Below are 14,831 nucleotides of genomic sequence, written 5' to 3'. Positions count from 1 at the left end.
AGAGATCACAGTCAGTCTGGGGCTGGTTTCTCCCTTTCTCTCCAGATCCCCAGTAAGACTCCCCACTGGGACACCTATAGGGTCCAGATCTCAGCCTAAAGCTGGTCAAGCTAAAACCTCCAGCACCCTCTCTGTCCAACCAGTGCTTCGTGTCCCTGCCCAAGTAGCTGACACACACACACTTTGAGATATGAGTTACATGCAAACACACAGACACTCCTGGGGAAGGCTGGCACAGGTTCTCCAGCTGTGCTCCCTTTTGCCCAAACTATAAGGTAGAAATTATTGCCATCAACCACTATTATCAACTACTATAAGGCCCATTCCAAAGGGTGACCAATTTCACTGTGTAATATTACTGTTATCAAAATAGTAAGTGTGCCGAACAGCAAAACTAATGGAGTGGCTTGGATAGTATCACCAAACACAGGCAATGTACTTTAAGAACTTAAATTATCTCTACACAAAACAGCCACAGTTGAAAAGTTTAAAAATATTTAATAATAAATAATAAAAGCACAAGAAAACTCTCATTAATTCAACACAGTGCTAATCAAGAATGCAGCAATTCCAGAAAGCTTTAAAGCAATATTGTAGGATAGTCTGACATAAATATAGAAAACAGCTAGACTAATTTGGCTAAATTCTTATCTAACTCCAAGAGAAACAATGTTCTAAATAACTTACATACAGAGCAAAGCAAGTCCTGGTGAGATGTATAGCATTTTTGCCATTTATGTAACTGAAAATTATTTTCTGTATAATTTGTATGTGGAGCTTTTCTCCACGGGCCTCCACTGAAAATGGGCCCTCCAAGGCCCAGTGGACTTTCCCGATAAACAAATGCAATAAATAAATAAATAAATAATGTTGTCAGCTTCAGACAAAATCCAAAAATTCTCAAATCTTTCTCGCTGAGATAGTCTTAAATTGATATACACATTACTGCTGAGTTGTTTCACATTTCATAATTTTTGACACCTTTGCTGAAGTTTCTCAGGCTCACAGAACTCAAAATGTAACATTTGTTTGTAATCTTGCACCTGCCAGGAAACCACAGCAATAAAGGACACTTTGCGTATAAAAGCTAGTAATTAACTCTTGTCCTAAAACAATAGAAAGAATTTCTTAGTCCAGACATCCTGTCTCCAAGCTTGAGATCAAACAGTCACAAAATGTTTCACTTATCAGCTTTCTTCCAGCAGGGTACACTGTGGTTACATTTTGTAGCTCAGAACATATAACACAGTTTTCTTACATTTAGTTTTCTTAAAATTGTAAAAACACGCCTGTGGATCATATATTTTCGACAGAATTCTTTACAAAATTCTTTCTGGCTGGGCTGGCAGCCCCTCAGTTTTTCACAGAGGGCTAGAGAGGTACTCTGCTTAACATGGAGAGGGACCCTATTCCACAAATGGCGGAGTCTTTGGGACACAAATCTATCCTGCCAACAAGTTCTATTAATGTCACAGACCAGGTTAAGGCCTTGCGTGCAGGTTGCTCGAGTGGAGTTTGTCTTATGGATACGCAGCAATTCCATCAAGGCTGGGTCACAGATGGCCTTGTATGGCAGATACAGGTCACCTCTGAGCAGTCTGTATGAGACTAAGTAGAGGAACAGGGCTTTTAGCCTATCAATATAGGATAGGTGTTTGAGACCCTGGATTTTCCTGGCCAGGAACCTGTGTGGTCTTTCCAACTGCTGCATGTGCTTGGCAAGTACATGCCGAAGGGGGCATTGTACTCAATAATGGGTCTGATAAGGGAGGAGTACAGGGCTGTTATGACCTTCTTGTTCCTGGATGAAATACCCTCATTTATGAGGTGGGCCGTGTAGAAAGCATTCTGTACAACGGAGGCAACGTGGTGGTCAAAAGTGAGGTTACCATCAACCTGTGTGCCCAAGTCTGTTACGACTGATTGCAAGCATAGTACGTTGTTATTATTGTGATAATTAGTGGGGGTGCCATTTTCCCCAAAGGGGATAATGATGCATTTCTTGGCATTCAGTTTGAGACCATGCTTCTGGCATCAGTCTTTAGTTTGAGCAAGGCCCTCTTGGAGGATGTTCACATTACTAGGGGAATTTAAGACAGTGCCAAGCTTGCAGTCGTCTGCATACTTGGTCAGCCACAGACCACTGGTTTTGGCTTGCACATCAGAAAACTATATCCCAAACATTAGAGACCCCAAGACCGATCTTTGGGGTACACCGCTCATTACGGGTCTACTACTAGGTGGCTTTCCCTACTTTGACTCACTGGGTTCTATGATTGAGCCAGTTAACTACCCATCTGGTAACATACAGGTTGATGCCCAGCTAGGAGAGTTTATCTATTATGCTATTCCTGAGTGGGGAATAGGGTCAAAGGCTTTGGCTAGGTCAAGGTAGGCAGTGTGCACTGTCTTCCCTCGTCCATGGCTTTGGTGACTGTTTCAAAGAAGACAACCAAATTTAACAGACATGATCTCCCTTTGACAAAACCAAATTGTGTGGGGTCAAGCGTTTGGAGGTTGCCAATATCCTTGTTTATAAGGTCCCTGATAATGCATTCCATGGCCTTACAGATCAGGCTAGTTAGGCTGATGGGACTATAATCTCCTGGGTCAGTGGACGCTCCACCTTTGTGTAGAGGGATGACCGTGGTTGTCCTCCATTTAGCTGGGACAAAACCAGTGCTCAGGCTTTGGCTGAATAGGGTGTCTAATGGAGCTGACAGCTCATGCCTGACTTCATGTAGGATACAGCCAGGGATGTTATTGGGTCCCATGGAGACTGTATTTTTTGCCTTTCAGAGGGCATTAAGGACCTGTTCCTGCGGAGGGGGGGCAGGTGCTGGGGATGTCCTGGTTTACTGATGAGGGGGCAGGGGGGGTGAAGTTTTCACTGAACCTGTCTGCTAGCAGGTTGGCTATATCTATGGCGTTTGTGTATGTGGTGTTATTAACCACCATTTCAGAGCAGATTTGTGATTGTGGACATATGTGAAGAAGGCCTTGTGACTGTCCTCAGTGGATGTGGCCAATTTGGACTCGAAGTTAGCCTTAGAGGATTTCACCAGTGACCTTATTTGCTTATTTTAGACAAAGGAGAGATTATTTCCAACTTGGCACCTGCTCCTTCCTGGTCCTGGACAGCAATTTTTTCCTTTTATTATAGAGTTTGTTTATTGCTGCTGTCCACCAGACAGGTTACTCTTCCTTGAGGAAGATGATTTGATCCTGTCAGGTATTGCTGAGTCCAAACAACTATGTAGGTAGGCTTTAAATTTCATTATGAAGAAATTTTCATGTTGGTAATTTTGTGCTCATGACTTTGCCTAAAAAAGGCACTATGGGGGAGGCAAGAACCTTTGCCAGAAGCCTGAAGCCTGCGGGAGACAGATGAAGTTCATCTCTGGCAAAGCATCATGATCTGTCAGTCATGTCCTCACAGGCTGTCAGGTACTGGATCCTCTTGGAATGACATCAGAAACTAAGCCACTTGTTAAAGTCAATCATTTTCTGTTTGTATTGAGGCATCGTTCTGGGTGATGGTAGGATGCTGCTTAAGGCTAGGGACATACCTGTCTGGGTCACATATTCAGCAAGCTCAATCATGCCACACTATGTAATTGGATGCTAAAGTCATGCCTGGAAAATATCTTTGTGTCATTAGGTGTTGTAAATCTGTCCCATGGGTAACATCTTGTTACTTAGTAGTGAGGTCTACACTTATGAATAGACTTAAAAAGACAAATATCCCTAAGGAGCTTTCCTTTATATAAATGTAAGTTTGTCTATGTCACAAGTGATACTTCAGTAAATTTGTTTAAAAAAAATATTTGGCAAGCTTTATAGATCACCTGCACAGAAATAATTTCCTGTATGGAAACATAGAATGTCGCTCATGAAAAATGTTCTTCTGCTTGAATCCATAAACTGATGTACAGTGTACCTCCATCCTAGAATTTTGCTCACAGAACCAACCTGTGAAACAGAATTTCTCCAAGTCAGCTTGAATTATTCCCATTTCAGCTGCCATCACGATTCCCCTCTTATAGTGTATACAGGCCCATCAGTTACTTCTGTCTTCACATCCAGCCTGTTCAGTCAGCTCACCATTTTAGTAACTGCATTGCACACCTACTAGCAGCATTTCCCTCTGTTTGTATGGCCTCCAAAACTGGTCTTGCTACTCCAGATGTGGCCTTCCTAGTGCCTTCAGTGCTGTGATAATGGCCCCAACCTTTTTGGAGTATGGCCTTCTAGTGATATACTACAGTATTAGGTTTGCCTTTTTCTCTGTACTTTCAAGGAGTAAGTACCATTTTCTTCTTCTGTGCTCCAAAAATTACTTCTTCAAAAATGAATACTTTCTCTGTGTCTTCCCCATCAAAATAATAAAAAATAACTTCACATATTTTTGAGTTAAGTCTTGACTGGTGCCTGTCTTTCTACCATATAAAATATTCAGTTAAGGTTTGCTATAATCATTTACAAAGCAAATGAAAACAGATGTCACACAACAGTTATAGCCTAGTGTATTACTTCAGAAGAAAAAGTGCTGCATTACCTGTTACTTGAATTTCAAAACAGAATGTCTCTTGTCCAAAGTTGTTCTTCAGTGTAATACTATACAGGCCACTGTCAGAGCGCTGAGATATCGGGATCAGCATTTGAGAGAATCTGTCCACAGTTGTTGTAGTGGCCCTTTGTGAGACAGGCAGTCCATCTTTCAGCCAAAGAACTTCTGGTGTTGGAGATCCCTTAAAGACAGATTAAAGTTACAAGGACTTATTCATCCAGATCTGGGGTGGAAAGCTTGTTAATGTGAGAAACACCATCATTTATTACAGTTTGTAATGAATAACAAGGCCCACCTAACAGTAAAATCTTCAGCATGGCATTGATCAGTTTAGTGACAGACTGTGGCTTCTAAAATATCACAGCATTGTTTACAGACCTGTATTCAGTGCAGCAAACACTATTACATCTTTGCAAATAAGAGAATCACTTAGTATACAGGATATAGTGTAGGAAGTATGAATGTTGGAAACACATTATTTCTGCTATATGTTGAGCTGTTTAACGGTTTCACAGTTGTTCTCACAGTACATTGACTATGCCTTTTTTGTCTGAGAGCATAGGGACTTGGTAAAAGAAAGTGTTAACAATAACAACTGCCTCTTCCTCACCTACTTCCTGGCATGTATCTTCTGATGTTAAATCGCATGATAGATGTCTGGTGCAGCTGGCATGTAGTCATGGTCAGTTTACAGGCCATGTATCCCTAATAATAAGCTGTTTGTTATGGTATAAAGAGGATTTGGGCAGAGAAGAATATGCTACATAGCTATTGCTTTCTTGGCCTGTCTCTCTCTCTTAATGTCTGCCATCTTTTAAGTATGCAGTAAGGCTGATACATTGTCCAAAGAGCCCTGCTGATTATGTAAATGCATTTTGTTAAAGATTTGTTTAAATACATGTTAACTGTGTAAAACTGGTGGCACAAATGCCTCTCTTCAGAGCAACCTAGGAGCACTGACCTGATTATATGACTTATTCTGTTGCACACAGTATGCAAGTGGACACTATAAGAATAAACCCTCCACCATATGATGAAGCTCTTTAGCAGCTCACCACCTTGGCACTCTGCCGTCATGCCCAGTCTCAGATAGTATGCAAACTGTGCCAAGTGTTATATGGCTTTTAAGTATTAGAATTCACTTTTCAGGGCCTCTGTCACTCACTGACCAGGTATTATTTCTCACACATGGCTTGCAGAACAGCATAATTTGTTGACTGTGTCATCTGGGTACCTTCCCCTGCCTTCCATCGTAACTTGACTATTAATTCTGATTATTTCACATGCTGTGCTGAGACAATCACTTTTCAGTTCTTCATTGTGAACATTCACAATAATTATAAAATCCAAGTTAATAAGAATTACAGATAATGACTGTCTCCTGAAATTAGAAATCCCTATACCTAATTACATCTGATAGAATTTCTATGCCTGCAGTCATATATTTATTTTTTACGTTTCTTGACTGGGATTGTCTGTGTGGGAAGCTCCATTTCCAGTGAAGTCCTGGGGAGCTTGTTTTGCAATTGCAATGCAATCAATACATATGATAAAATGCAGAGAAAAATAGTAACATGACAAAAAAGGTGCAAACAGCAGTATTACCAAATATTTGTTACCAGTCTGTTAGAATACAGACAGTTACATAATATGGGAAAAACATTACCAGTACAGATAAGGAGATACTGTTATATGGAAATTGTAAATGGTGTAAACATGACTGACAGATGAAAAGAGGAAATTCTATTAATACTGGGTTAATTATGGGAAGAAAGAACAGGTCATGTTTGGAATAAGACAATTCTAAGAGACGATAACAGAGTTTGAGATGAGTACTGGGAGAAAGACAAGAAATAGTGTTGTTTTGAAAAGGGGGAACTATAACAAATTCAGAAGAAATCTGAGGAAAAGATACAGTGAACCAAAGACAAGAGAATGAGGAATTAGAGAGCTAATGAGGACTGACCTGCTTGAAGGCAACAAATACAAACATTAAGTTATACCACAGGGACAATTCTATTTGAAAAAGAAGTGCTTTTTGGATACTTTTTTGAGTTAGACATTTCCAGGTACATCTCTGAAATTAAGAGGGTTTTTTCCAACCTTTAACTATTAGAGATGATGAACATGGAATTACCATGTATAATTTTTTATAGCTGGGGTCTGGATGAGTATATCAGAAGTTTGCTCTTAGATGTCTGTGTCTAAGTTTGTAGATAGATGAAGGTGTTAATGTATGGATGTTTGTGTGTGATTTACAGCTTTATGAATGTGAGAAGCTAGCTAAACTGATGCAGGGACAGGTAATGATGTCTTCTGTCAAAACGACAGACTGTTTAATTTGATATATGATTATACACATATTGCATCTTGTGTCTTTGGGAAGGCACTGGACAGCTGAGGAGGTGTGCTGAATACAGTAGTGATGGAAGGAAAAAACAGTTGATAGTAAAGTGGATGTGGATAGAAAAGCCATAGCCCTGTAGAGACAGTCAAGTTTTTATTAGTTTGGATAATCACCTTTATTGTGTGAGTCAAATCTGAGCTAATTTTTGATGATGCAGCCTTGTTAGTTGCAATTCCACACTTGGTATATTTTCTAGACAATGAATATTAAAAACAGAGCCTAGGTCTGGATGAAAGTCCAGGAGAAACCAGATTAGAAATGAACTGGATATGGTCACAAACAACACTGGTTTAGTCTTATTAGATCTGAGAAGCAGTGCTTGATTTGCAAGTCATTTTAGAGAGAATAGATATATTTATCATTTGTTGACTGAGGTAGAGCATTGATTGAGGTAGATCACTTTCAGGCTCAATCCCTGAAGAGTAAGTATAAAGTATTAGTAAGCAGGTGATTTGCATCACACATGAAGAATACAAAAACAATATTAAGCATGCAAAGACATTATAATGTCATAGAAGACTGTCCAACATTTTGGGAGTCAGTCTAATAAAATATCTAACATGCAAAAACATTATAACAGCATAGCAGAAGTCTGTCTAGCAAAGCAGAAATCTGTATAATATAATGTGTATGCAGTTCTATTTAAAAAGTTATTGTAGGCAAAATTGGGCTATAGTGATTGATAATGGAAAATTGGGGAACAGGGAACTGGATGGTCTGAGGGTGGGGATAATGAGAAAGAGAGACAGTGTGGAGGAGGGTACAAGATAGACAGAGGAGTGAGGTAGGGACTGATCTAGCATGGATGACTTACTATTAACTTTGGTGGTTAATTTAAGGCAGGAGGACAGAGTGAGTGTAATGGAATTATGTGGTTAATAATGCCTTGTGAAGAAAAGCACCTCGTGTGTAAAAATGTTTTGAGTTGATGTCTGAAATTGGGAAAGGAGGTGATAAGTCAGCAAGTTAGCAGAGAGTAATTCCCTTGTCTAAGATGTCATTACCGACAGGTGCTGTCAGTAGATAGGAAGAGAAAGGATTATGATTTAAGGTTGTAGGATATGGGCCTTTGAGAGAGTCAACTGGAGAAGAGAATGGAAGAGTCTTTGTATAAGAATATATGGATTAGCCAGGCTAGTAAGAGGGTGCATTCTTCACTTATGGGAAGCCATTTTGCTTTAATTAGGACGGAGCTGTGATGTACTCTTTGTGGACCTAACGTGATGAATCTTTGCAGAACGAATTATTTTTTCTCTGAGACTTTAGCAATAATAGGGAAGCTTTATTCCAACTGTGATAGAAGGATGCCCTTTACGATTGCTAGTCTACCTTCTTGTGAGATGAAGCAAGATTTTTTGGCTCAGAAGAATAGTGTGTTTACTTTAGATTTAGTACTGGCAATGTAAAACTGAAAGCTCAGGAACTGTTCCAGCCAGATACCAAGGTATTTGAAGCATTGTGTAATCTTTGATGTTATGCCATATTGTCCAGTTTTGTAGGGCTGTGGATGCTTTTTATCTTGTTCCAGAGATCATGCTTTTAGTTTTTTGGTGTTCCATATGAGGCTATTGCGTGATAGCCATAGTGACAGAGTATTTAGGTCTTTTTTCAAGTTGTTGTTTGATGGTGGAGTGGGAAAGATTGATCTGTAGATTGCCATATTGTCTGCATACATAAGGATGGGGTTTGAGATAAGTGAGATGGGAGGCATTAAATAAATAGTGAGACTATTAACAGTGAAAGAACTGATCTTTGGGATAACCATCTTGTAAGAGGGGCACAAAAAGATGATGAGCTCCCTGCTTTTACTTTAAAATATCTATCTGTAAGGAAACTGTGGAACTAGGGGAGGTAGTCTTTGCTCATCCCTAATCTAAGGAGGGAATTAAGGAGTAATGCATGATGTTCTACATTAAGATCATTGATGCAGTAGCCATTACAGTATGGGACATATTCTGCCAAAGATATCATAGTCAGGCTCATCTACAAAGCCTAGGGTATCCTCTTTGCCTGCTGCAAATCTGCCGTGAATACAAGAGGGCATGCTGGTATGAGGGATGTATGAATGCATCAAAACTCAGAACATTTTTGCCATTAGTATGTTCATATAAGGGTGGCGCAGTGGCATAGCGGTTAGCTTTGTTGCCTCACAGCAAAAGATTATTTGGTTTGATTCTCGGCTGGGGTGCCTTCTGTGCAGAGTCTACATGTCCTCTCTGCATTCACGTGGGTTTCTGCCAGGTAGTCTGCTTTCCTCCCACATTCCAAAGACATGCAGTAGGTGGATTGGACATTCTAAATTGGCCTTATGTATGAGAGTGTGCATGCGAGTGTGTGTGGTGCTCCCTCCAAGTAGGGTCAGGCCTTAGGCTAGCAACCTGAGCCTGTAAAACCTGTATCTACTACAGAAACAATGAGTGCTAAAAGGTGCTCATTGCCTGATGTACCACATGGTGTGTAAATGGGAAAGAGAGAGAGATTCTTATATAAACTTTTGTTAGTTTTGCATCTCATAGCACTGGCAGTCAGCTTCAGCTACTTTGTCTTCAGGCAAATATGTATCCCATTGGAGACTGTTCTTTTTTATCTGGAAATTTGTCTAAAATCTTGACTTATGCCTATAGGAAATGGAAAGTGTAGTTGTGAGTGCTAAACCCCATTTAAAAACTTCCACACTAGTTGTGGATTTTGTTTGGGGAAGAGCACAAAATTAGGTCCTGTTCTATTTGCAAATCTTTTTCTCCCAAAACCGTTAAGAATAGATTGAACTCCTCCAATTTGTTTCTTGGAAACAGAGATCTGAGGAACTTAGAGTGAGCTGCCATGTCACTGCAATCACCTACAGTGGACATCTACCCTCAGGACAAGAAAAAGAAAAAGTTGATGAGAGAGGTGAGTGACAATACCTCTGCATCCATCTTTCTCATGTGATCTTTGGCTGACAGTTCTTATTCTCCAGGGTCTTCTAATGTGTCCTGTTTGAAAGTCCCTATGGCCTAGGACCCTTGCACACCAGAACAAACCATTCATCCAGTGGCATCATCCAGGAAAAAAGTTCAGTGAATTCTCCTCTCTGAGGCTGAGGAAGTATACATCAGACACTAGTGAATTAAAATGTCAGCAGGTTGCAAATGGAAGTTAGACCCATGTCTTCAACCCTGAAGACCATATATGTATAGGCACTCCAAAAATCACACTTTTGGCAAGACTTGTAAGGGCCCCAGGGCCATTAGCCTAGTAACCTGCTATGATCCTCTGAAAAGACCAAGTATTTGTCTACTCTTCCTACCCTTTCTTCTTAGAAGGAGATTCAGGAGACTGGTCTTGCTTTGTTCAAGGATTGTTCAAAGCCATCCATTCTTTTCAGTCTTCTTTTCCTTCTCCTGTTCCTCTTCTGTTAGAAGGAAAAGAGTTCCTTCTTCTTTTTAAGAAGAGGTTTTGTTTTTTTGTCTGAATGTGATCATAAAGGACTGGATTATATTTCTCATATTTCTTCACACACAGGTTGTGAACCTGAGACTGAAGATACCCTTTCTACAGATATCCCAAATGAGGAAATGTCCTTCATTAACACCAGAATTGTTTCTTCCTGTAGCCCTGTCCCTAATGATCAGTACAGCAGACAAATTGTTAGATTTGAAAAAAAGTTTACACTTCTTCCATTATAGCTTTCAGGGCCATAAATTGCCGACCACATATGTCTAAGTGTCTTTTGTCCATTTTTCTAATATAGCAAAATACTTAGTAAACTTTCCAAAATCTAAGGTTTAATCTAATGTTCCTGAAATGCTTAATTTAGTATCTCTGGGGATTAAAAAAGAAGTTAAGTACTTACCATAACATTCCATTTGTGTCCTCCTTTTTCATTCTTCCTCAGTGTCTGGATTCGGATCTGACTTGGCCGTTACTGTAGCTCGTGGTCACCAGAAAACTCTTGTTCTCCTTTCCTATCTATAATAAACTATGCCTATTGTCCCTCAGATCCTATTTATAGTTTGAGAGAAACTATAAAAGAATTACCATAACTGGAATTCAACACAAGGACCATATGGTGTCCTTGGTGTCCTTAAAAGTTTTATTCCTCCAGAAGTCGTTTGTGAGAAATGGAGGGGGGTGGAAGGTAGGGAGCTGAGGAAGAATGAAAATGGATAACACAGATGGAATGTTATGGTAAGTACATAACTTCTTTATCTAATGTCAATTTTCATTCATTCCTCAACGTGTGGAACAGAGTCCCCAGCTACCTAAATTCCTTAGTAGACTCTAACGAAGGATATTCCTGAGTATGACTGAACCAAAGGTCACTCTTCCCCTTGAAACCAGATCTAGTTTGTAATGAGTGATAAAGGTATGAGGATTTGACCAAGTAGCAGATGCACAAATATCGTCCATGGATGCTCTAGACTGGAGTACAGTGGAAATAGCCATAGATCTAGTAAAATAGGCCTTTAATGATTTTGATATGGGAAGATTCAGTTTAGTGTAGACAAAAGAGATGCAATCTGTCAATCATCTGGCTATAGTTACCTTTGTGACTGATTCGCACATCTTGTGATGTGCAAAGGAAAAAAAAGAGCTGGTCTAACTTTCTAATTTGTTTTGTTATGTGCAGGTTGAAATGTAATTATCTACAAACATCCACTAAGTGCAGCATATATTCTCCTTTATTTGTAAAGTTTGGGAAGAATACTGGCAGGTTAATGGTTTAGTTAATGTTAGATTCTGACACCACCTTTGGTAGGAAGGAAGCACTAGTACGTATGGTGACCCTGTCCTTGTATAAAATCAAATATTGAGCTTTAGAATATAATGCTTGAAGTTCCAAAATTCTTCTAGCAGATGTAATTGCAATTAAAAAGATAGTCTTCCAAGTCAAGAATTTTAAATCACATTTAGCTGCAGATTCAAAGGGTTACTGTGTCAAGGCTTGCAGTACGAAATTTAAATCATGCAGTGGTATAGGGTCTTTGTAAGGAGGTCTAAGTAGAAGAGTACCTTTCAAAAATGCTTTGCATATTTTGAAGGAAGCCAGGGAAGAATTCTGAAATCCCACAAGGAAATTCAAAATGGCTGCGAGTTGGACATAAATATTCAATGAACTAGCACTCTCATTGAATAAACTCACTAAAAATTCAAGAGCAGAATGTATCAGGGCTGAGAATTATTCTATTTGATTCTGCTCTGCCCAATAAACAAACCTTCTCCATTTACTCCTGTAGAGTTTTCTAGCAGAGGGTTTATGGGAAGACAACAGAATGGAATGGACAGGCGAAGAGAGCATAGGTTGACTGGCTATTAATGGAATTGGAGAAACCATGCTGTCAGTTTGAGTTTTGAGGTGCCCAGGTAAATCATGCCTGTTGGGTGAGACAGAAGGTCTGGAGTTGGATCCAGAATCGAAGTGGGTACCGAAGATGAGGCAAAAGGAATGGGAGCCAAATTTGTCGAGGCCAATAAGGTGCAATGAGAATGACTTTACTCTTCAACCTGGCTGTTTTTTGAAGGAATTTTGGAATTGAAGGAGTCGTGGGATAAGCATACAGAAGTCCAGGAGGCCAAATGGGGAGTAGGGCATCCCTCCGTGACTCCCCTGATGGGGAAAGAACCTGCTGCACTTGTTGTTTAGGGGAGACGCAAAGAGATCGCGGCAAGGAGACCACTTGTGAGGAAGTAAGATGACCATTGTATCAACCTGCTCAGTTTGTCTGCTATCATGTTGGACTTTCCCGGAATGTACATTGCAGTTAGAAAACAGTTGGAGTAAATTGCCCATTGCCACACTCTCAGGGCTTCTTGACACAAGGGATAAGATTTGGTTCCCCTTGGTTGTTGATGTACCAAACCACTGTCTGAATTGAACATTTTCCTAGAGGGAGAGAGTCTTGGAATACTTGCAGTGCCCGAAGCACTGTTATAATTTCCAGAACACTGATATGCAAGTTGGCCTCTTTAGAGGTCCAAGTGCCTTGGACTGTCTTCCCTAGAAAATGCCCCCCCCCCCCCATCTGGGAAACATCCGTGGTCACTATGGCCTTGGGCTGAAGGAGAATAAAAGGATGACCTTGAAACAGTTGTTGTGACTGCATTCACCAGGAAAGATACCATTTGCATACCAGAATTATTCTTATCTTTGTCAATATAGCTTGAGAGAGAACTCCCATAGTGTTTGTAGCATCCATTGCAGAATTCTCATGTGATATCTTCCTAAAGGAACTAAGATTATTGCCACTGACATTGATTCTATGGCTTGCAGGATCGGCTGGGCTGAAATTCTGGTACTACAAATTATTTTTCTGACCTGATTTCTTATTGTTTATTCTCTTGAAAGGGAAAGAGATGTTACCATAGATACTGTGTTGAATATTGCTCCTATGAATTCCAGTGTTTGAGTCAGTTACAGTTGAGATTTGTTGTGATTGATGGTTATTCCAAGATTTGAACAAGTCTGCAACACTTGGTCTTATGCTTATACCAGCTGATGCCTGGTCGAGGCAGTAATGAGCCAGTTGTCCAAATACAGAAATGCCTGGAATCCCTGCAGTCTCAAGTGAGCTGCTACTATTGCCATGCACTTGGTAAACAACCTGGGGGCTGTGGTGAGGCCAAAGGACAGTGCTCTGAACTGGTAATGACTGGCTTCCAGCCAGAAGTGTAATTACCTTCTGGATTTTCTGTTCTTTTTTGTGTGATAGTATGCATCCTGAAGGTCTGTCAAGCACATGCAGTCATCCTTGTTTAGAAAGGGGAGAATGGACTAATCTGACTATCTGGAACTCAGTGTGTCAAACAGATTTGTTCAGTACACTGAGATCTAAAACCAGTCTCCAGTCTCCTGTTTTCTTTGGCATTAGAAATAATTTTGAGTATGTTCTGGATTGTATTTGGTCAGGAGGGACCTCTTGGATGACTCTGTTTTCTTGCAGCTTTTGTATTTCCATTGTTACTGCTTCCCTCTGATTGGGTGGAACATCAGGGATTTTCCTGGGTAATTGGGCGGAAGGAAAAAGAGACTACTATAACCTCTAGAAACGATTCTCTGCACCCAAGTATGCTTTTTTATGTTTAGCCAAACTTCCTGGTGCAGAGATAAGTGACCCCTGACTGCCTCGAGAGGAAGACAATCGGGCCTCCCTTCAGGAGGGCTGAAATTATCTTTTAGAAAATATATCTCTAGGCCCTCGGTTTTGTGAGCCTGCCCTGCCACAGGGGTGTCTTCTGCTGTTATTGTTCCCCCATCTGCCTCTAGAGGAACTACCTCCCTGTGTGTCCTGGAAAGGACCCGGAGACTTCCTGAACCCCATCTTTTGACCTCACATTTGATTCCTGGAAAAGGTCCTTTGAGGAGTCGAAAAATGTACACCCACTGCAGAAAGGGTTTTCTGTCTTTCTCACACCTGGAGAGTGTGTCTTTTACTGTAGGGCCAACCAAAGAAGAACCGTCAAAGGGAGCATTGATGAAATATGACTTGAAAGGCTCTGCAAAATCAACCTGGTACATCCAGGAATGCCTCCTGATGGAAATACCTGAACCCGTGGCCTTTGAGGTGCCTTCTGCAGCATGCAAGATGAGCCTCATGGACAAATTTGCAATAGATTAAAGGGTAGGCAACTGTGAGGCCACAGAAGTTTGAGCCTCCACAGTTCTGGCCCCAAGGGAGTTTGAAAGCTCCTTAATCAAATTCTCTGCAGTCTAATGAAGTGTGCCAAGTAGTTCAGTGATCAGAGAGCAAATGTTGCTGAAGCATAAACTTGCTTCCCAAATCTGTCTAGTCTACTAGATTTTGTATTAGGGAGATGGACGGCGGAACTCTGTTCTGCAAGTTCCATCTTTGTAGCTGCCTCCATGACTATTGT

General features: G+C 40.5%; 1 protein-coding gene across 2 annotated transcripts in view; it reads right to left on the bottom strand.

Moving 5' to 3' along the window:
* The window catches only part of IGFN1 (immunoglobulin like and fibronectin type III domain containing 1), an 877,552-nt gene that overhangs the window by 321,322 nt on the left and 541,399 nt on the right, over positions 1–14,831 (bottom strand). For both annotated transcript variants that reach the window (XM_044076544.1, XM_044076545.1), the window contains exon 21: positions 4,559–4,751. In XM_044076544.1, coding sequence (XP_043932479.1) covers positions 4,559–4,751 — 193 coding nt within the window. The remainder of the gene's footprint in view (positions 1–4,558; positions 4,752–14,831) is intronic.

Source organism: Protopterus annectens, chromosome 7.part0, assembly GCF_019279795.1.
Source record: "Protopterus annectens isolate FY-2018-M chromosome 7.part0, PAN1.0, whole genome shotgun sequence".
Lineage (NCBI taxonomy): Eukaryota > Metazoa > Chordata > Ceratodontiformes > Protopteridae > Protopterus > Protopterus annectens.
Note: the sequence above shows the minus strand (reverse complement) of the source record. Positions and strands in the feature narration are given on the sequence as shown.